The sequence below is a fragment of the Hydra viridissima genome, unplaced genomic scaffold (assembly GCF_058129835.1).
Source record: "Hydra viridissima isolate aposymbiotic clone 2 unplaced genomic scaffold, HvirCarnegie_v1 scaffold_8, whole genome shotgun sequence".
Taxonomy (NCBI): Eukaryota; Metazoa; Cnidaria; class Hydrozoa; order Anthoathecata; family Hydridae; genus Hydra; species Hydra viridissima.
The window spans coordinates 14,692,501-14,715,419 of NW_028324307.1; the positions used below are offsets into that span (position 1 = coordinate 14,692,501).

The 22,919-nt window shown below is 29.6% G+C and overlaps 4 protein-coding genes across 13 annotated transcripts in view; 2 read left to right on the forward strand and 2 right to left on the reverse strand.

The window, feature by feature from the left end:
* LOC149885268 (uncharacterized) overlaps positions 1–1,921 on the reverse strand; it is a 3,412-nt gene extending 1,491 nt beyond the window's left edge. For 2 of the 6 annotated variants that reach the window (XM_090096649.1, XM_090096645.1), the window contains exon 1: positions 1,644–1,921. The gene's annotated coding sequence lies outside the window, so the exon portion shown is untranslated. The other 4 variants (XM_090096650.1, XM_090096646.1, XM_090096647.1 and 1 more) reach the window with 3 other exon arrangements.
* A 1,759-nt stretch (positions 1,922–3,680) lies between these two features.
* LOC145194871 (uncharacterized) lies at positions 3,681–18,321 on the reverse strand. 5 transcript variants are annotated; one of them, XR_016455017.1, is made up of 11 exons: positions 18,008–18,309; positions 11,700–11,926; positions 11,444–11,555; positions 9,814–9,950; positions 5,557–5,831; positions 5,298–5,465; positions 5,025–5,146; positions 4,910–4,934; positions 4,652–4,706; positions 4,044–4,063; positions 3,681–3,955 (listed from the first exon to the last, which is right to left on the reverse strand). XR_016455017.1 is itself a non-coding variant. In XM_090096056.1 (11 exons), the coding sequence occupies exons 1-11, from the start codon at positions 18,243–18,245 to the stop codon at positions 3,836–3,838; spliced, it is 1,503 nt and encodes a 500-aa protein (XP_089952182.1). In that variant the 5' UTR covers positions 18,246–18,321; the 3' UTR covers positions 3,681–3,835. The 5 variants fall into 5 exon arrangements, 4 of the variants coding, with proteins under 4 accessions (XP_089952182.1, XP_089952183.1, XP_089952184.1 ...); XM_090096056.1 differs by having other exon boundaries at positions 9,810–9,950; positions 18,008–18,321; XM_090096057.1 differs by having other exon boundaries at positions 4,667–4,706; positions 9,810–9,950; positions 18,008–18,308.
* Positions 18,322–20,937: 2,616 nt separating this feature from the next.
* LOC145194875 (density-regulated protein homolog) lies at positions 20,938–21,527 on the forward strand. Its single transcript, XM_080072587.2, has one exon. The coding sequence runs from the start codon at positions 20,938–20,940 to the stop codon at positions 21,427–21,429; it is 492 nt and encodes a 163-aa protein (XP_079928713.2). The 3' UTR covers positions 21,430–21,527.
* A 539-nt stretch (positions 21,528–22,066) lies between these two features.
* Positions 22,067–22,919, forward strand: LOC145194873 (tRNA (guanine-N(7)-)-methyltransferase-like). Its single transcript, XM_080072582.2, has one exon. It carries the CDS (start codon positions 22,067–22,069, stop codon positions 22,826–22,828), a length of 762 nt encoding a protein of 253 aa, XP_079928708.2. The 3' UTR covers positions 22,829–22,919.

Consider the following 22,919-nt stretch of genomic DNA (forward strand, 5'->3'; position numbering starts at 1 on the left):
CAAATACATATATAAAGTGGTTACATTTAAAAAAATCTTTTTTGTTTGTGAATCAAGAAAATTTCTACTTTTTATTATTACTATGGAATTTTTTCTAAAAATTGTAAACTTAACGAAAAATTTTTTTTAACAAAAGAGATATTTTTAACAAAATAAAATTACAGGAATTTTTTAAAACTTTTCTTATTTTCAACATCTCTATTTCTTTTCATTACTAAAACACTTTATTTATGCATTAGTGAAACCCAATTCACTTTCAGCCGATTCGTTACTTTCAAGGATTTAACATTGCATAAAAATATCGAATCGTTTTTTTAGCTCCTGAGAAGGATTTCTTTTTAAATCTCGCTTCCATAAAAAATGAACTTTGAGTAATGGTAAAGTTAAAAAACAATAAAAATAGAAAGATTTATTGATTAGAAAATTTAGAATGAAGAATGAGAAAAAATAACAGCAAATCTAGTACATTAAACATTTTATAATAACATGTCATCTTTATGTTTTATGATCGTCTGTCATCTTGTATAATTACATGTCATCTCCACATATAAAAACAGCATTAATCTCAGATTATTACGGATTAAGGTAACCAGTTTGCTTAACATAAAGGGGCTTACTCTTTTGTTAACACAAAATGTGATCAAAAGTACTAATGTCAACATTTCAAAAGTACACTGCATTAAACAAAAATAAAAAAATAAACATCCAAATTTGTTTTGATTGCATAAATCTCTTCCTTTTTTTTTTTTTTTTTTTTTAATCCGATCAATAATTAATTTTGCAATAAAAATTAAATAAAAAAATTTATTTGCAAACTATATTTCTGAAAACATGTTTTTGCTGCACAAAATATTAAGAGCGCCAAAATCTCCACGAAAGAAACAATTGGGCATTCTCTTTGGCACCCGATAACTGGTACTTAAATACAAACTATGCATTGATTTACTCGTGCGAATAGACCTCACATTATCCTTTCATTTATATTGGCAGATGAATTTAGGACGAGAGAAGTAAAAGCCATACCCCCTACATTAATTTAATTTTCTTTCAAGAAGTTGTTGTAAAACTAAAACGTTGAGATAAAATGTCATAAGATTCTTAAGAAATGGAGTGGAAATGGAAATTGAATGTAAAAACTAAATCTTTAAAAGTACCGTATTAAATGAAACCAATGTTATTAGCAATAAGAAAAATGAGTAATTAACTCGTAACACAGACTTAATAATATATATAACCTAATAAGCATTTTTAAATCGCTGAGAGATGTTGGTGCATGAGATGATAAACGATCTTTAAAAAATTAAGGATATTTTAACGTCAAAAAACGCAGCTTTTTTTAAATAATTTGATATTGAGGTGGCTGATCAAATATTGCTAATTTCTTGTCAATATTACTGTGCCAACAAATAAACAATTGTCAGCTTTTCGAACGTCATTGCAAGAAAAGAAATAATTCTCCAGTTTAAATATTTGTTTAAAGTTGAGCTTACAATCAAATAATTTGTGAGCCTTCTTTAAAAACTAAACCATGGAGAAGAGGTTTCTTTAAAATTTCAAGCTTTGAATGATAAACCATTCTTCATGATAAAATTGCAACAGCATTATTTATAGGTAGTTACAACATAATAACTTTTTAACTTTACCTGCCCAAAAGAACAACTCGTAAAGGAGCCTTAAGAAGCACTGTTAAGTGAAGCAATCTAATTTGATAAAGTAATCGAACTCCTGTTTAGCTAACAATGTTTCTTCTTAGATAACCAGAATGCAATATTAAATCAAGTTAAAGTTTTTAAACAAGATAATGAATAATAAATAAACATTTTTAAAAAAATAGCTTTCTTAAAAGAATCTTTGGAAATTAAAATAATTTTCATTTTATCGGAATGAGTGAAGGAGGGGGCGGAAGATTGGAACCAAATCACTTTTTCTATAAGTTTTTTTGACTCTTGCACTGAACAACAAACATTCGTGCGTACATTAATTTTAACTTTTATATTTGGTAAAATATTAGTAAACTTCAACTGATTTTTATCAGCAAAAACGCTACGAACTTTTTCCTAGACCCATTATTATAAAAAAAATAAATCCTTATCGGCTACTACATTTTTTTAGAACCTATTATTTGTGCATTTGTCTAAGACTCTTAAAAATAAGGGTTTCAACGCGTCTCTGTTTGTAGGGACGTTTGGCTACCCTTTCTTAATTTAAACTTTATATGTAAAAAAAGATTCTAAAATTTCCTTTTCATATTTAAAATTTAAATGTTGGAAACGTAATTTATCTTTTTTTTACGAAGGAAGAAAATCTCTTTATGACATAAAATTCTGACAAATGATCGAATACTAACATACATATAGTATATATATAATAAAATATACATATAGTATATATATAATAAAATATACATATAGTATATATATAATAAAATATACATATAGTATATATATAATAAAATATACATATAGTATATATATAATAAAATATACATATAGTATATATATAATAAAATATACATATAGTATATATATAATAAAATATACATATAGTATATATATAATAAAATATACATATAGTATATGTATATAATAAAATATACATATAGTATATATATATAATAAAATATAGAATATACAGAAGTAACAAATTTTGTTAATAAAAGAAATCAGGTTTTAGATGTAGGTGTGAAAAATCAAATCTCAACTTTCCGCTGCTATCATACTTTAGCTTTCCAAAGCAAAATAAATCTTTCAGACAACATTTGCGCAAGCGTTGGGGAACAAAACACTCCTCGCATTTGCTGGGTGTTATTTGTTATGTGCTTGAATAGGATCCTTTTAATCCTCTGTTGCTATATTATTGTGTTGCTATATATATTACTTTGGACATATCTAAATCAGAATTTTTTTAAACAAAAAACTTAAAAAAAAACTTAAAAAGTTTAAAAAGTCACTTAAAGGTAAAAAAAAGTGGTACTTAAACGTCCTCGAAATTTTTAGCGTTGATTGACATTCTTGAGTAAGAAACTTTTGTTGCACACTGATATTACTTTTTGCTAAATTCTACTGCAACACGCGTTTGACGTTTCCGAGGTTCACTCTTAAAACTCTTGCTTAGGGTGCAAGATACAATATATCTCAAATAGCTTTTGTTTAATGTAAACTAAACGCATGTTAATGAACGGTACAATAATCGGGGGAGCCTCTCTCAGCTGAGATGTGCTGGAAAAAGGTGTCTAGTTAGATAACTAATCATTCGAATGATTGACTGGTATGTGATTATACTTTAAGATATTGCAGTTTGATTAATAAAAAGCCAGATGCTATTGACCATCGTTGATTTTACTTTGTTGGAAAACGCCAAGTTTTGTTACCAAAAGCTAAAAATCCCAAGTATCCATTAAGTTAAATTTAAATAAACAAGAATAAAAGAGCCATGTAAATCTTATCATTCTTTATGTATCTAATGCGATTACGTTTCTAAAGCGATTACGTTTCTAAAGTGATTACGTTTCTAAAGCGATTACGCTTTATAAATCGTCCAGTCTATTACGTTTACAAATCACGAAATACGAAAAGAGAACATGTTTTACACTAATAAAGTCATACTTAACATCTTTGCACACCACCCGCTATTTTTGTAAACATTAAGAATTGAAGTCTTAAAAATAAAACAAAAGTTAATTTATTTACAACCTGTATTTACTTTAAAATAAAGCGCATAAGATAAAAACTTGCTTGTCTCGTTTTTTTTTATTTTTATTTTTTTTGCTTGTTTAGCGAAGCTGTGTATTGTCTTCGTTCAATTTTTAATTTATATATTTTGCATACGTAAATTTTTAAGCGTTAAAATGATAAAAGTTTTGTTGTACTTTTGGTCTGTTAAATACTTGAGGAATTTCTTTTTCATTCGACTGGTTTTCAGTGGGCGGGGCATTATTATGGTCGTCGGGTAAAGGCTAAAAATAAAACAGTAAAAAATTATTCAACTTCACGAAAATTATTACAGAAATAAAAAGAAAACATTTGAAGAAAATGAGTTCTCACCTCTTCGTAGATATGGGCTGCTAAAATATAAAAAATACAATATAAACTATTAAAATAATAAATAAATAATAAACTATTTTATCTTTAAACACCATCAAAACTATGCTACTTTTTTACTCTATTTAGAGTTTTATATTATATTATTTATATTACTCTATTTAGAGACCTTACAACAAGCTTTAAATTTTGATATAAAGTCTGGATTCTTATAAATAACCAGTAAAGTTTTTAAAAAAGCAATCAAGAAGAACTTCACGAAACAGTGGAATTTTGAAAGTGAAAGTAGTTTAAAGTATTTCACATTTTTTAACTCAAAGAAATTAAATTTCTTTATTTAAGTTTCTTTATTTAAGTTTCTTTATTTAAATTTCTTTATTTAAATTTTTTTACTTAAAAATATTCCATGATAAAAGCATAGAAATTTTCTTGAATTTCTTTTGTTTCAAGTAACAAGAAATTTTAAGAAACATTTTAGTAAAAAAAAAATCTTATTTTAGATTTTTCTCAATTTGAAAAATGTGGGAGGTAGTACAATTCTAACGTCAGGATTTATTGTATTATAACAATATTTCCTCCTCGCTTTCTAATGCTAAATACCAAAGTATTACCTAGTGTAATGCTACCTGGTACGCTTGAAACTGCTTCATGAGGATATAAATCTTCCTAAAAAAAACAAAGAATTTATAAATATCATCAGATTTACATTCATTCTCACCTTTATCACAACACATTCAACTCCACTGCCAGAATCAAATGGGCAAATTTTGCTAAAACAGTGTTTGTTTTTTTTAAAAAAAAAAAAAAAAAGCAGCCCTTTTTTTTAGCTTAAGAAAGAAAGTATATGATAAATAACAACGAAGGATTACCCCAGGTTGAAATTCACCTGTAGACCTAAAAAAAATAAAAAATGACACTAGAAATTCATGGAAAAGCAGCCAAGATTATTTAAAATCGTTTTTCAAACAAAGAGCTATTTTTCACCGGTGCTGTCGGCGTGCTAAAAGTACGGCAAAAACGATAAAAAAGAAACCAACAACAAAAACCGTAACTGCAACACCAATAACAAGGCCGTTGGAAGATTTTGAGCTTCCAAACACTATGCTCTAAATGAGTTAATTAAAGAAAATGAAATCGAACGATCAATTAATAAAATTGTTTGAAATTAAATAAAAGAACTCAAACTATTGAAAATCAAACGAAGAGATGAAATCATGAAAAAAAATTAAAAAAAAATAATAATAATAACAAACTCACTGATGGAATGCTACTCGATGTAATGATTGATGACGATAAAATATTCAAAGCAGAAAAATTAAGTATATCTAATGTTTGAATATTTGATGAACTTTGGATAGGCGATAGTACCATCGAGAGGTTACCTCCTGTTAATGTGGATGGTTCTAAATTACCAAGATCTGTGCTCTAAAATATGGAAAATTTTAATGAGAAAACTGAAATAAAAAAGTAAAATAATTAAAAATTAATATAAGCAAAAATAAAAATATGAACATACTGATGGGATGCTACTTGTTGCAATCTTTGATGTCGAAAACATATTTAAAGCAGAAGAGTTATGTAAATCTGATCTCAGCTGATCACTTGATGGAGTCATTGAAAACCCTTCCCTTATATTTGTTAGTTTGTAGGTAGCTGGATAGATGCTTATTTTCATACTATAGGATTGCGTCAAATATTCTGAAGAACTGTTGAATAAATTATTGAATGATGAAATGCTGGAAATGCTGGAAATGCTGGAAATGCTGGAAATGCTCGAAACACTTGCAATTCCTATAAAATAAACCTCAATGAGAGACGATTACTTGTAATTATCTCATTATTTAAGAGCTTTATTCTGAAAATGACATTTAAATAGAAATTATTTAATCTATTGGTGTCAGAGCTTGAAATGGGATTTCTTTGGGGTTGAAACGGGATTTTGTTCTTGGTGCCCGTAGCGACTCTTGGTGAATCTTAAGAATTTTGGTGACGCATCACCCAGATATTTTTGATATTTGGTCTAAGATTGGTCTGAGACACATTTGCATATACGAGGCTGGATATACGTATAAGCATAATAAGCAGTCACTTATGAGTCGTATCCGAGACTCTGGAAAACAATCCCATAGTTTCACAAAAAGATGGCATTACTTTAGATTTCATTTGAAAAAATTACAAAGCTAAAAATAAAACAAAGTATAACTAGAATGGCTCTGATACATATAACATGGAAAGTTTTACTATAGCACCTCACAACGCTACTAAGAACTCGTTGAGTTTTATGACTAAACTAACAGTTTGTTTTCTGTTATTATAAATAAATGCCTTTGCAATTCAATTTATTTAGATTTTTATCTCCATATATTTAATACCCTAAAATGTAATTAGATATTTTATTTGTTATTCATAATATATATCATAAATAAAATATAAAATATATTAAGTATTTGATGTTCATAAAACTTTTGGAGCCAAATTATCAACGTACATTTTACTTTATAAACAGAAAAATATATAATAACACTGGTCAACAAAAAAAAACGTTTTTTATTTGCTGACTTTGGTTTGACAGCTGTTTTTTGGAGTCTTTAGAGTTCAAGTATGTCAATAGTTTTTTCTATCTCATCACGTTTTTTTCCTTTTATTATTTACCCATGTTTTCCTAATCTGTTGCTACATGTTTCAGAAACCTATTGTTGTTTTGTGGTTGGGCTTGTGTTGTGGTTGTGGACTTTGGTCAGTCTGAGTTGACCGTGCAGTGAGTGAGGGTGAGTTTCATGGAGTTGCATTCTTGTACCAAAGAAGCGGAAACCTATGAGCATTTTTTTGCCTTTTTGGCTGTTTTACTAGAATTTTAGGTGGCGTCTATTATTTTATCCTCCTAAAAATCACTCTACCAACATAAGTTTAGTGGTCAACCAATCAGAGCGTATTTCTGATTAGTTTTACGAGGCAAAATAAAAGTTACCCAAATCTGGCTTCAGCAACTCATCCAGAGCTTCACTCAATGAGATACCAGAGCCCATTTTCAAGAAATTTCCTTCGCTGGATGATGCAAGTGAAGTAAGTTTATGAGATGCAAGCCATTAATAGCCATCTAGATGACCTCCCTGCTAATCTAAGCGACGTAAGCAACGAATATGGCGAGCGGTTTCATCAAAATTTGAAAGTGAGGGAAAATGGATATCAATGCCGATAGGACACACACATCATGGCAGACAGCTGTTGAAGTATTCAACGAGAGTATCTGGACATGAAACACTCAAGACGTTCTCTCAAGCGGAAATTTGTTCCATAAATATGTAATATGTTTACATGTCTGTATGTAAAAAAATATTATGTCATTCTGTATTTCATCGTTTATTTCATTTCAATTGACTGTATAACTTTTCCTTTGAACCTATTTTACTAATTAATGTACTCTGAAAAGTGAATTGATAAATTTTAATTTTTTCTATGATCCATTTAATCGTAAAACACGTTGATGCTGATGCTGTAGAATGAAAAGTTGAGATGTTAGACAAAATAAGAAGCTAAACTTGGAATCAGCGCATCAAATTTAGTAATAAACAACCCACTAAATCTACGTCAGCAGTTCAAACAAGAAATGATTCAGGGGAAAAAAAAGTTCAATGATGCAATAACATTATATCAACTCAGAATAACAGGATAACAAAGAATAATTAAAATTAAAATGAAGGTGCAGATTAAAAAGTTTGTCGGCGTGGTTTTTAATTGTGAATTAACTGGAGTTATCTTTGGAGTATAAAAACAAATTAAACGAAAAAAACCAGAAGCAAAATATATTGATCAGTTTAATTGAAGCCTTAATATAGAAGCAGAATCAGTGGTGTAACACAACTTTAATTTAATCAAAAAAGATTTTTTTCAAGATATTCTAGAGATTGCTTAATTTTTTAAAACTGTTTAAAGGATGGTTTTAGGCTAAATCGTAATCGTTGGGATATTTAATTAAAAAAAAAAATTTGGAAAATACAAAATTGCTCTAAAATTACAAAATCCCATCCATTATCATTATTTTCTTCATCCAATATCTGCTCCATAATTTTTAAATAATATTTCGGGTAGAGAAAGAGTTTCCAGAATTTTTATATAGCTCAAAAATAAGAGAACACTCAAAAATATCTGATGTGTCCATAAGAAACAGGAACAGAGTGTCAGATCTTGAGTTTTAACTGTTTCCTATCATAAAAAATAGTTTAAACTGCTCAAAAAGCAATTACTGGGAAATTGAATTAAAATTTAAAAAATTGAAGATAAAAAAACCAGGCTTATAAAATTGAGCCTAATACTGAGTTTAAGATGGTAAGTTGATAAAATAAAGTAGCAATAATTTAAATACAGGGCGTTTTAAATCAGGAATTTTTTGATGAAATATTAAAACTGAACTAAAGATTTCAGTTTCAAAGATATATTTCTGAATTTTTTTACAGCGCTTTACACATTTCAGATTTTTAATTAACAACCCAATCATCTTCAACTTCAAAGTTTTGTTAAATTCGTTTCTGGGATCTGGAGCAGGCGCGCACCATCTCGTCGGTAGACATGTTGGCAGCTGCAGTTGCAGCTGTTTGCGTCAGAGAGTCCACAGTGTTGTGGCTGGACTTGTTGGTCTTTTGTTCCAATGTGTTCCATAATTAGAAGTCCAATGGATTTAGATCTGGTGAGATTGGAGGCCAAAGATGTTTGAACCAGCACATTGGCAGATTTTCTTCAAACCAATCCTGTACTAGATTTGATGAAACGGCAAGTGCAAACTTTAATGAAAGATATAGGGTCAAACTTAAGAACATCAGTCCATCCAAGGCTTTATAAAGTTACTCAGAAGTTCCAGGTTTCTTGTTGACATTTTGGCCATTCAGGAAGAGTTTAGGTGGCATGGCATGGCCTTTGCTTGAAACAGAAATGAAAGCATAAACAGATGGTGGAAACTTTGTCTCCCCTATAACTACGATACCTTTAGGGTCTTGAGTTAACTATTTATCGTTTCTACTGTTGGAATTCACTGTAAAGATTTTCTCATTGCTGTAAAACTGGATTCGGCCAGCAGCTTTATACTTGATAGATATTAAAAGAAGGGAGTAACTAGCCAGTCTCTTTGACCTAATTTCAGCAGAAGATATTTGCCTGACTTACAGGACGAAAGATTTGTACCTAAGAACTTCATGAATGGCTTTTACCATGGTGTCAGGAACCACATCCATTCAGTTACTCAGTTTCCTGATTGAGATACTAAGATTATCAATAATGATGATAGAGTCTTGATTCCTGACTGGTTTCTCTTTGGCATATTCCTTACAGTCTGTAGAGTCCGCACCATCATTAAACCTCTTTACAATGTCATAAACTGTGCTTTTTGGTTACTCAAACCACTTAATAGTTTCTCGGACTGAGTGCTCGGCGCGAAGTGATTGCACCACTCCGGCTCTACGATCATATTCTTTCAAAATGATGATAAAAGTTCCAAAACAAAATAAATGATAATAAAAACTCCCAAATAAAACTTTCTTAAAAATCAGCTTTAAATTTATTTAAGTTTTGAATTTTGAGGCGTGGAGCTCAAAAATTGCGGATTTAAAACACCACCCTGTAAAATTACTATAGTTTTTTAAAATAAAAAAAACAAAGCCTAACGCTGAGATTAAAAACAATTTAATAAAATTTTAATAAAAAGAAAATATTTCTTAACATCTAAAACACCTTCTATATAAAAAAAAAAGTTAGTGTTGAAGGATAATAATCAAGTACCTACAGATGGAGATGAATCACTTGGGTCAGCTGTTAAACTAGCATCAATTTTTATTGATGGCGTAAATTTTTCTAGAATTCTAGTTGTAACTGCAATGGGTTCAACAGTTGTTGAAGAGACCAGCTCTTCACCTATAGACCCTGTAAGACAAAGATAAACATATCAGCTCTTATGATAAGTAAGCGAAGCATATATTAGTACTACTCTTCCACGTAGCACAATACTCAAAAGAGGGTTTTCAATTGCTCACTCGTTAGATTTACTTCTTTATTTATTGTGATTGGGAGTTTACACCAAACTCTATTGTGTGTGAAAAAATAATTTAACGTAGAATTTACTAAGTACGGAATAAAATACAAATTAAATTAATCTCTCAACCTAATTTCTGACATACTTAAAATAATGAACACCTGCAAAAATTCATATTTACCTTTTTCTGAAAAAGAAAACACAATTTGGAACATGTAAAATGACAAGCATTCAAGGGAAGGTAATCAAAAAAGAAATATACCCATAACACATCGGTCAAAAAGTCCCGATGTGTTATGGGTATATTTCTGAAAAACTCTTCTTTTTTTTTTGCAGAAATCGATTTAAATTCATTTACATGTTTTCTTGAAGAATGATTTAATCAATTCTAAAGTGTTTCTAATAATTTTATGACTTTCTTATATAAGGATTTTTCAAGACCTCTAAAAAAACGCTTTAGTTTCTAATATGACTTCATCATCTGTGCTAAATCTCTTTACCTAGTGTATTCTTTTGAGATTTAAGAGCAGGTAACGCTGGGGTTCAGATCTGGAGAGCAAGGTGGGTCTTTCTGTAATGCTTTAATGTAAGACATTTTGAAGACTACGCGGTAAAAACCACATTTTATAAATTTCTATATTTGCATCCTTTTTATCATGTACTGGTGCTGAAGTTCAGCTGTCTTTAATGTTAAATATTTATAAGCAGCTCGACGGAGCCTGATAAAGGGAACTTTTTTGTTTGTATATTATCAAAAGTAATTAGTAAGCACAAGTAGAGGATGAAAAAGATGAAAATACAAAATTCCATTTTTCTCAAAATTAGAAAATGTAGTTATTATATTGCCTTGTTTTCCTTCTTGTAAAAAAAAAAACACTCAAGTTCTTTTCAACTATCCAATAATTGCAGATATTTTATTTTGAGGTGCAAAAAAATCATTTAAAAGAAGTATGTTATTTTTTGTTTGCTGAATTATAAAAAAATAACCCAATTTGTCTCTAACTTCTTGAAAATCCTTGGTAACAAGGAATAGTTAAAATTAAAATGAAGCTGCAGATTAAAAGGTTTGTCGGCGTATTTTATCTATTGTTTCAGGCAGTTATAGGTAGCGCGTAATAACGCAAAATACTCAAATGCTCTATCCATCATCACAACACGATACTTTTGCAGCAGTTAAGTATTGTTTCTTTAACTTATATTAGATTTTACCTTGAACATGCAACCAGAGATGTAATTGTTACATTTAAAACATGTAAAAATTCCATGTTTTAAATTTTATATCTTTAGCAAAGATTAGCATTAAATTTAAAAATCTCCTGAAATCCAGAGGGGAAATAAAAACTTGTTGATTGTGTGCTATTCGACCAGTAGTAACAATACTTACATTTATCCTGGCCTTCAACTTTGAACATAAAACAAGCTGATAAACCACACAAACTCATTCTCAATTGTAACAGAGCTCCTGCAAATTCTTGAGAAAATGAATTTTCGCTCACCTAAAGTTGAAAAACAGCATCTAGTTTACTGTTTAATGCAGTAAAAAAGTTTTTTAAAAAAAAAAGAAAAGATAGATGATTTTAATATTTAAATACTACGCCTAAACAGCAATTTTTATATAAGTGTAGAGATAATTCTCGTACTAGCAAGCTGTATTCATATTGTGTTCCAATATGAACAAGTTTAAAATACAACGAGTTTACACCAGTGACGTCAAGAAAATCTGCACCATTTTTCCATCTTTTTAAAGATAATTGAGTCAGCGGATACTGGCTGCATTGCAACGTATTAAGTAATTCAAATTGTTCAGATGTATTTAATCGAACCACTGGAATTGATGAAGGACTACTTTTTGCTACCACAAAACATCCTAAAATGTGTTTTATCATAGTCAATTCACTATTAAAAGATAAATAGATACAACAAAACATAAACATGATTTATTAAACTGATAAATATAGCAAACTATAAGCATAACGATTAAATCTTATTTTACACTTAGGTCAAAACTCAAAGAGTAGAAAGTTAACGGAATTAGTTTCCGCAAATTAGTTTCCAATTCTTTTCAAATTTTAGGTTTCGTTAAAAAGTTTTATTTATTTTTAATATTTCTGAAAGATTTGCAAATGGTGTTTCTTTTCTGATTAATATTTATTGAAATATTGCTTTAAATAAACTTATCAAAAAATTTTTTTAAAATGCAACATAACATGCAAAAATGCAACAAACAACAACGGCTCGGAAAATTTTTTTAAGAAGTCAAGGTCACAAAAGTTTATTGAGCTAAATGGGCGAATTCACTTAATTCGAACCAGCGTGCGATTGTTATGAGGAGACTTGATTAAACGCAAATCAGATTAAGTGGGAACTGGTTAAAGTGTGCCACTCACTTTACGCTAAATGGATGCGTCAGTTCTAGGGTTTGTAATCCCGTGCTATATTTAAAATCCCGGGATTTCGGGATTACATTTAACTACTCCCGGGATCCCGGGATTAATCCTGGGATTTTGAAATACCTGTTTTTGAAAGGTTTTAATATATTATTTTAGAAAAATTTTAAGGAAATTAATAAGACATTTAAAGTATGTTTAGAAAAAACTTTCAAATTACAAGGAAATTCTTTGGTTTGTTAATATTATACATACTTAATTATTAAATTATAAAGACTTCGTTGTTTTTGTAGATATAATATACGTATGTAATTATTTTTGATTATTCTTAAAATACGTTTTGAGGAAGCAGAGTACATCCAAAGTTTCATCGCCCAGACGACTTCTTATTTTTGTTGCAAAAAGTCCGGCCGCAGAAAAAGCACGTTCTGATTCCACACTGGTAGGCTTAATAGTCATTAAAAAATCATACGCTCTTTGCAAAAAATCACCACGTGTTCCTCCATTTTCAAACAACACCATTTCTTTTTGAATTTTCATCGATAAATTCTCACATCAAGTTGGTATGCTGGGCAAATGTGCTTTTTTTATAGCTTTATTAAGTTCGTCTGTGATTCTTTTGCTGTTTTTAAGAGCAAAAGAAATAGATTCAGATGAAGAGTCAGAAGAACCAGAAACAATTTCGAGTAGTGCCTCATTTGAAATAGAAAGTTCAACTTCTGATTCAGACTCATTAGCTGTTAATGATGTAGCTGGATTTGTAGCGTCTAGTCTTTCAAGTAACTCAACTATTAATTTGCGACATTTTTTTGAAGTCGGAACTGTTACTAGCTCTATTTCAGATTCGGACTGAATGTTGGTTCTACCATTGTGCAGATACTGAAGGATCCCACTTGCATCGATACGCCTTTGTTGCATTCGAAGAACGAGAGGTGAATGCAACTTTTGACTTATAACGTTGTTAGCATCTTTAAGTTTTTTTAACATAAAAGTTATGGCAACATCGGCTGTAAACAAATTAGCATCCCGACGGCAAAGGGCCTCAACTGTTGCTTTTACTGGAAGTAGCGCATTAATGATGGCAGATACAGTTTTAATCTCAATATTAGATAAAGCCAAAGATTCACCTTCCGGTAGACTTATGTCCATTAATGCCTTTTGTATACAATTTTTTAATAAATAGACGCGTTGAAGCATTGACAAAAGACTGTTCCATCTTGTCTTGCAGTCTTTAATTAGAGCTATTTGTTTCCCAAATTCAGCCGCAACATACTTCTGCAAGATATCGTTTTTTTTTTGGTGATCGTCTGAACATTACTATTACTTTTCGAACCTTTTTGATCACTGGACCACAATTTACCTCAATAACATCATATTGGTTTTCTCGATGCCAATTATGACTAGCATCGAGATCAACCAATTTATCGTTGTCAGAAAAATCATCATCCTCGCAAGAGTTACTCTCTGAAAAATCGTCTTCTATATCTGATTGTTCGTCTTCGTCTTGCTGATCTATTTCTCTTTCTATATCCTGCTTTTGATATAGTACTTCAATAACGGCCATATGCACACCATGGGCAAAACATAACTGTTGATTTACAGGTAATATTCTCCCAACTTTTTTCATCACACTTGCTCCGTCAGTGATAATACCAACAATATCTTTTCTCAAATCAAGTCCATGTTGTGCAAGCTTTTGTTCTAATAGCTCAATACACTTATCTGCAGACATTGATCCCGTTATACGAATTAAGCCTAAGCTCCAGAACTGACAATTTCGTGCATGTAAATTAATATTCATGTAGCAACGGTTACGCAATGATGTCCATCCATCAAAAGATAAAGAAAATCTTTCTCCTACACCGAATTCAGTTTTTTTTTTGCTAGCTATTTCAGTAATAAAAAAAACTCCTTATTTTTTTGCTGTAATCTACAACCATTTTACGCACAGTGTTGACTGTTGTGAGTAAACTTTTGAATCCTGTAGCTATAAGACCTGCACGTATATCACTAGAACGGCATATCACGTTAATTGTGCAAGTGTAGCAGGAAGTGATTTTTCTTCTCGCTCTAATATCGGAAAATAATTGGTTAACGTTTTTTTTTTTTTTTATTGGTGGTTCATCTCGTGTGTTTACTGAAATAGTAGTTGGTGTGAGGTTAATTTTATGGACGGAAAGTAAGTGCGTATGGAGACCTTTCGTTGAACCACCTCCAATTTTTAAAATTGTTTTGCAGTCAGTAGACTTACATATTGCTGTTTGCCCTTTATCTTCTCTTAAAAAATGTTTCCAAACAGCAGAATTACTTTTTTTGTCATATTCCATGTACGAAGCCATTATAATTTTAGAACATTTACTGTTCAAATAACCAGCAATTTTATTTTTTATTAAAACTTGTACTATAAAATAGTCACAAACAGATAAAGTCTATTCGAGATAAAAATTGTCAGAAACTTGAATAAATGCGAATAAGCACCAAAAATTTTTAAGAATGTAATTCCAATCCAATTTCAATTGTTATAACAACTTTAATCCAATTATTCAAAAACATAACTGCAAGAATTTCGAAATAGTAAAGTTCGAATTTGATTGCAATCGAACGAAAAAAATAATTTAATTTAAAAATGTTTAACTGAAAACGATTTCAAAAAAAATCCCGGGATTGTTAAAAACCGCGGAATCCCGGGATTTCGGGATCCCGGGATTCCCAACCCTTGTCAGTTCGCTTTTACGCTAGATTCAAAATATTATCTTTAATTTGGATTAGAAACTTAGCTGTTAAGTATTCTCTTGCTCCGCCCTATTGTACTGTACGCATACAGATTAATATAAATCTAAATTTCTTTTTAAAGTGTTGTTTAAAAGTCATACTTTTAAACAACACTTTAAAAAGAAATTTAGATTTAAAAAAACTTGAAAACAGAATCCCAAGCTTAAACACATCAATCTGTTGTTATGTTTAATATTTTGTATTAAGCTAATAGTGGCTGTCTAAGTTGTGCCTGAAACTGAATGTCCCCAATTCAGGTTTTTTACAGAGATCGAATAGTTCCAATTAAGTTAGGATTTTTTTTCACCCATGTTTGATTGACGAAGACACCAATTACTAACAATATCAAGTTAAAAAATATTCATTTGAAAACTAAAAGACAAATGACCTTCCATCTTGGCAGTTCACAACGATCACACTTAACTGTGTTCTCATTAACCTCGGAAACGTCCTCTCACTCACATCCTCTTTTCTCCCACTTTCAAATGGCATCCTTTTCTTTAATTATGCTTAAAATTTAAGAAGATTTTAATTGCTGAAAAATAAAAAAGAAAATAAGGAAAAAAAAAAAAAAAAAGAACAAAAAGAAGAATAGTTAGTTTCTAAAGGTTCTATTTTTTATCAGAATCTAAAATCTAAAACTAAACATCTAAAATTATCATTTTTTAGGCGCCAAACATTTATAAGGACCTAAAGAAGAGATAAAAATACTGTATTTAAAAGAAAAACCCAAATAAACTCAATAAAACCCACAAGGTTAATTTTTTCAAGAAAAACCGGATTTCCTCCAACGCTACTAAAAACTGTTTTGAAAGCCTGTTTGCAAAGTCTTCGGGTAAACTTTGCAATTTTTCTCTGCGTAATTCAACCATTCAACTCTGTTTGATTCAATGATTCAAATGTTCTTTTTATTAAAAATATCAGGTGTTCATCAACTTCTTTTCCATAAAAAAATAAAAGTTAAATGGTTGTATGAGTTCAAAATACTTTTTGAGAGCATTTAATCAACATCATTCTAAACAATTAAAGTATTTAAAAACATTACTGTTCCATTTTTCAAACTTCATTTGCTATTTTTCAATCTAGTAAAATGTTAGCTCACTTGACTTGTTTTCATTGATCCAACTCATCAATGAAGTTGTTAAAGTGTCAGTGAGTTTTGCTAAATGCAGTGATTTTAGAGAAAACTTGAGTATTTAGAATTGTATAACATTAATCTTATTGGGAGACTGAGGGAGGGTGTAAAAACTTTTTCAATCTACTGCATTTCTTATGTACAAGCAGGTTAAATTATGTAAATCAGGGATCGAAAAGCATTTTTGTTTGCGCTTTTAACATTCCGTTGTTTTTAATTTTTACTATTATAACAAAAACCATTATAAGAATCATTATAAATATCATATAAGAACCATCATAATATCATTATAATATATATAAAACTTACTTCCTATTGAACAATAAAGGAATACTTCTTTCATTCAATGTTTTTTTAATTATGCAATACAAAAAGTCTTTAAGGTCTATAACAGCCGCTTTGACTTCTAAAGCCTGTAAATTTGCCACATAAACTGAGTGTTGATTGAAAATAATTTATTTCCAGCGTTAAATGATCTTAAAAATATGATAGTAACTTTAGACCTTTATTTATCTATGCTTTTAAAGAAAACTATTAAGAACTATCTTTTTCAGACATTTAAGTTATGGTCAGAATTATATTACAGATGTAATAAATATAAAATAAGCTTACATCAACAATCTAACAAACCCCTGTTATTTATAAGTATGTCGATAAAATGCAAAAATTAACTTTATATTTGTCCATTTAATTTATTCATTAAAATGCAGATACCTATGTAGTAAAAAGAAATCAGCGAAACTGGCAACAATGTTGTTAAATGTTATTATTATTAATATAAGTTCAATGAAATTCCCCTATAACCAAGTAATATCAAGATTTTCAGTTACACTTTTGCAAACTCTATCTGTTAATATTCATTTGGCAGTATCATTTGTCTATTTTCGTTGCTTTCACTCAGGGATATAAACACACTGGTCCTCAGCATCAAAAAGGATTGAAAATAATACCAAAAATATTTTTAATTTTTTCAATAAAGTTTTAGCATAATTTCATACGTCCAAATAAAAAATTTTTTGATGTAGCTCAAGGCAAATTATAGTTATAGAAAATATGAAAAAGAGCTGCATTTTTATGTGAACTTGTTTGTGCCGCCATGGCTTCAAAATGATTTAAATCAACAATCAAGGCTGATAATTCTGTTGTGAAGTTTCTGATATTTATTTAGTTTTACTGGAACTTGCCAACCTATTAATTCAATTGTCAAAAGAGCTATTCAAGCTTATACAAAGTTCTATGCTGAAAGTCCTAAAATTACATGAAACCTGTTTGCTCTTACTTTGGGTAGGAAACAGTAAATCTGCAACAAATATAGCGTTGATATTGAAGATGATGGCCTCTGAGAATGATTATGAGGAGCGGTTTTTAAACTTAAACTTTGTCTCCAAGTTTGAATTCTCATTTGCTCATGCGACATTTTTCATAGTCCAGGAGAAGAATTTTTTAGTTAACAAACTCAAAAGGAATTGCAGCTTCAAAAATGTCTGAATCTTGTAAACCTTAGCGGTTCACAAACCCTAGCCATTTCTGAAGCTGCAATTCGGTCATTCTAGTTACAAAAGATTGTTTAGTGAAAGATTCGCCTGTAGCTTTGAATAATATCAACAATACAAAAAAAAAAAAAAAAAATTGCGACACGCTAAAAGGTTGTCACCTGAAAGTAATGTTTCACTTATGCAAGAAGCTTTCTTTCCACTTAACGAAAAAAATGTACTTTTGGCAGAACAACTGCAAGTGTTGTTCGATTTAGCCACTGCATTATAAGCATCACATGTGCTAGAGTTTTGGAAGTTTTCTTTGAAAATCAAGACATCTTCCACAGTGGATCGTTGCGCAATATATTCTGAACGAGTTTGTGTTAATAAAATCAATACCATATACAAAACTTGCATGCTAACTTTGTTTGTAAAGCTTATAAATGATCAAAACAAAAAACAAAGTGAATTAATTAAGCTGTAATCGCAATTCTCTAATATTAAAATAAAAAGCCTACTGTTAATTTATTAAAATTTATACACTTTTTTAAAACTTATTTTATTTTAATTTTTTAATCCATGCTTCCGAGCTATAAAGTGTAATCAAAAGTCAACTTTAAATTACTATAACTTATGCATGTTTTTTTATAATTTTTGCTTATGGTTTTAATATAATTACACACGTTGCCAAGCTATATAGTGTAATCAAGCAGTTGACGTAATGACTAATTCAAGTATGAAACAATATTTTTACACAACCAATCAAATACAAACATTTAGATCTTCATTCTTTAATAGTTTGTCATAAAAATCTAAATCGTTCTATACGTCTTTGACTTCAGCTTTCATGTTTATAAAATTACTTTAAAAAAAAAATATTTAAAAAAACTCTTACAAAAAAGTACTTGCTGTCACACAATAGCTGTTATCTTTGATATACAAACTTTTTACTAAAATAAAATTCTTTAAAACTAGCATTTCTATGCAATGGTTTAGGTTAGTGTTTTATGTCAATACAATGATTAAAATGGTGAAGACAAAAGCTGTGAAGTAACAGTAGGTTGATAAATCAATTTTATTAATATGCGAATGGATAAAAATCATTTCAATCCATTCGTTGTAAAATTGAAATCTCGTGATTCATTACTAGTGCGTTCTATAACAAGTCTGTTCTACAACTAAAGTGGTCCCAAAACAACTTTGAAAGCTTTTGTCAAGGCTTTATACAGTTGACTTAATTGTAAGTGAGATATTCGCAGACCCACTCAAGAGAAAGATACGGATGGCTACAGAAGAAAAAAGGGAGCTACAGAAGAAAAAGGGAGCCTTCTGGTCGTCACCCATCTTGCAGAATTTTTGTATGTGTGTGTGTGTGTGGAGGGGTGGGGGAGGGGAGATGGGATAAGGGAATAAGGGGCGGATTTTACGTTTGAATTAGGTATATAGTTTATAAAAAGAACAAATCCCATAAAATTATAAGGTTTTTTCCTATTTAAAAAAAAGTTATTTATTCAAAAAATTATTTTTTACAAAAAAAAAATAGTAATCAGCAAGTCTTTTTTGCTTCGAGTAAAATGTTTTCTGATGAAGTAAAGAGTTAGGACCCAGTTTGCATGAAAAGTACGTTTCCTTTGATGACAATCATGATAGTTACAAAATCTGGAGCATTCATCCTACCAACGGATAATTATAAATAGTTTATCATTAAACAGCTCTCCAGTTTTAAACAAAAATATATTTGAAATAACTTAAAAGTATTTAGGTTAGGTAGTATTTAAATATTTTGAAAAAATCTAGTTTGAAAATAAATTTAGCGAATGAATTCAAAATGGTTCAAATGATATATATATATATATATATATATATATATATATATATATATATATATATATATATATATATATATATATATATATATATATATATATATATATATATATATATATAGCTATTTCAAGTTGTATTATTTTCAAATACAATATCTCTTGTTCGTATAAGAGTGCTCAATATTTTGTATAAATAGAGCAATATATATATATATATATATATATATATATATATATATATATATATATATATATATATATATATATGTATGTATATGTATATATAACAATAGTAATAACAATAAAATGGTATTCAAAATAAATATAAGAAATTAATTGCAATATCACAAAATATGCCAGCTGTGTAGCAACAAACATCAAAATTCTTACCAAATAATCAAATGATTCAAAAATTCAAAAATTCAAAAATTTCTTTCTTTCTTTCTTTCTTTTCCTCCTCTTTTTCCTAATATGACGTCAGAGCACACGATACAGTAATTTTTGCAATTTGTAACGGTTTTTATAGATTTTTGATTTGTATTTCATGGCTGATGATTGCCGCTAGGCATGAAACTTTAAGTACCATACATAGTTGTTGTTTCTTCGTTTTATATATATATATATATATATATATATATATATATATATATATATATATATATATATATATATATATATATATATATATATATATATATATATATATATTCATATTTATTCAGTATGTAGTAAAAAACAGATTAAGTTTTCAAGTTTTCAATTTTTCCATTTTCAATCATCTTGATTGTAAATTTGAGTGAATAACCGGTGATACTTTGGTGCTTGATTGACCAAAACATAATTTACCGAATGGTGAAATTTGAAGAGCTCTTTCGGCGGAATTTTCTTATAACACGCTTATAATTTTTAAATGCTAATGAACACGATATCGTCATTAAGATTTAACATTTGTTAAGAAAACATAGCTGCACTTTTTCCCAAATAGAATTTTTTTTTCTTATTTCCTACTTAATGGCTATGCAACTATAAATCGATTAAAATGTGATTAGGTTGAAATTGAATTAAAAGATGGTCTACTGCCTACCCTATCTCCAAAATAGGTGGCTGGCAGGCTGATTTCTGAGATAACTGACTGCCAGTGTTACCATTCCATTTATTACATAGTTTATTAGAATATTACTTTCAAAGTAAAATAAGGTTTTAATCCAACTCTGTAAGTAATAAAGTTTCTAATCAATGATAGGAAATATTAATTTGTGAATTTTTCATTTCTAGATTAAGAAATGGACAATGAATATCCACTAGAGGTTGAATATTGTGGTGTGTGTGGTTTGCCTCCTGAATATTGCGAATTTGGATCTGAAGCAGAAAAGTGCAAGGAATGGCTCAAAGAAAATATACCTGACTTGTTTGATGATTTAAAAGCAAGAATGGAAGGTCTATCTACTGGAGATGGTGAAGATAAAAAGAAACGTCAAACAAGAGGTGGAAAAGCAAATAAGTTAGTAAAGAAAAAAACAAGTGAGAAAAAAGTAATTTTGAAGCGTGAAACACGTAGTAAGAAAAAGTGTGTCACAATTATCAGCGGACTAGCAACATTTTCAATAGATCCAAAAAAAGCAGCTAAAGTATTTGCTAATAAATTCTCTTGTGGATCATCTGTTACAGGAGATGATGAAATTGTTATTCAAGGTGACGTAGCTGATGATCTTATTGATTTTCTTCAAGAAAAATGGCCGGAAATTGAAGAAGACAATATTGAAGATAACACTTAATTGGTTTTCACACACCTTTTGTGAGCAAATGCTTGTTAGTAGCAAATAATGTGTATAATAAAATAAAGATGTCTCTAAATTTTACAAAAATTTACTTACCAACTTTTTCATTTACTAACAATTCTGCTTAAGGTCTAATAATGTGATATATACACACACACACACACACACACACACACACACACACACACACACACACACATACACACATTGTGGTAAGAGTACTGATAAGTTAGTCTATTTATTCAAGTCTTGTTGCTGCTGCTTTGCAATCAGTGCCAAAAAGCTTTCTAGCTGTTTTTCATGCATTTCTTAACCAAATTGATAATTCAGATTTGAATTACTATATAGTCAAGTGGGTATTATTTTCCTGCTGATCAATAAGTTAAAGGGTTGGAAAATCATTGGCAATTAAGTTTTTCTATATGTTAGAAATTGTTTAAAATACTTCTTTTTGTGTTCATTACTTAAGTTTTTATCTTAATAGTTCAGTTGTTCATATATGCTACATCTCCATTTTACATCAAATATTTAATATTTCAATTACCTTGACTTCTATTTAGATTTTACTATTTTGATTAACTGTTTAAAATTTTTACTAAGTTTTGGTTGTTGTAGTAGTCAAGCATTAAATAAAATGGAAACAGAGAGTGAAATAAAAACAGTGGCTGCTACTAGTGCTCCTCAGAAAAAATACTTTCGGCAACGAGCTCACTCAAACCCTTTAGCAGACCATTCGTTTTTATATCCTGTTTGCCCAGCTGCAATGAACTGGCATCCATTTTATCCATACTATTTTACATCTGATGGAAAGTCTTTAAGGAACTTGGAGAAAGTTGAGATTGTTGATATTGGCTGTGGATATGGTGGCATGTTAGTTGCATTGTCACCTTTATTTCCAAAATCATTAATTCTTGGGATGGAAATCCGTGTCAAAGTATCTGCTTTTGTTCACCAGCGAATATTAGCTCTTAGAAACCAAAGCACCACAAATGACTTTCAAAATGCTGCAGTTATCCGCACAAATGCCATGAAATATATGACAAATTTTTTTAACAAAGGCCAATTGAAGTGTCTATTTTTTCTTTTTCCTGATCCCCATTTTAAACGAAAAAAAAATAAATGGAGAATTATTAGCTGGACACTACTTTCAGAGTATGCTTATGTTATGGCTGAGAGAGGTATCGTCTATACAATGACTGATGTGCTGGAGTTACATGAATGGATGAAAATGCATTTTGTACAGCATCCACTATTTGAGCAATTGAGTCCAGAACAATATGCTGATGATCCTGTTGTTGAGAAACTTTATGAGTCAACTGAAGAAGGCAAAAAGGTCACACGGAATAATGGCAATAAATACTTGGCAATTTTTCGAAGAGTTCCAGATCCAGTTTAACATGTTGTAGTTTAAAAACATTCTAAAAATTTTAGACCCTTTTGGGTTATCTTAGATATATTTTTAAAAATAATTACATTATTCAATAATA

What these genes read in the sequence shown, in the direction of transcription:
- LOC145194871 (XM_090096056.1), bottom strand. Translation starts at nt 18,245, where the DNA reads ATGCAAGTTTTGTATATGGTATTGATTTTATTAACACAAACTCGTTCA. An exon ending in AATATGAATACAGCTTGCTA is followed by an intron (nt 11,556 to 11,699) that starts GTACGAGAATTA and finishes TTTCAACTTTAG; the next exon opens with GTGAGCGAAAATTCATTTTC. An exon ending in TGATTCATCTCCATCTGTAG is followed by an intron (nt 5,832 to 9,809) that starts GTACTTGATTAT and finishes TTTATTTTATAG; the next exon opens with GAATTGCAAGTGTTTCGAGC.
- LOC145194875 (XM_080072587.2), top strand. Translation starts at nt 20,938, where the DNA reads ATGGACAATGAATATCCACTAGAGGTTGAATATTGTGGTGTGTGTGGT.
- LOC145194873 (XM_080072582.2), top strand. Translation starts at nt 22,067, where the DNA reads ATGGAAACAGAGAGTGAAATAAAAACAGTGGCTGCTACTAGTGCTCCT.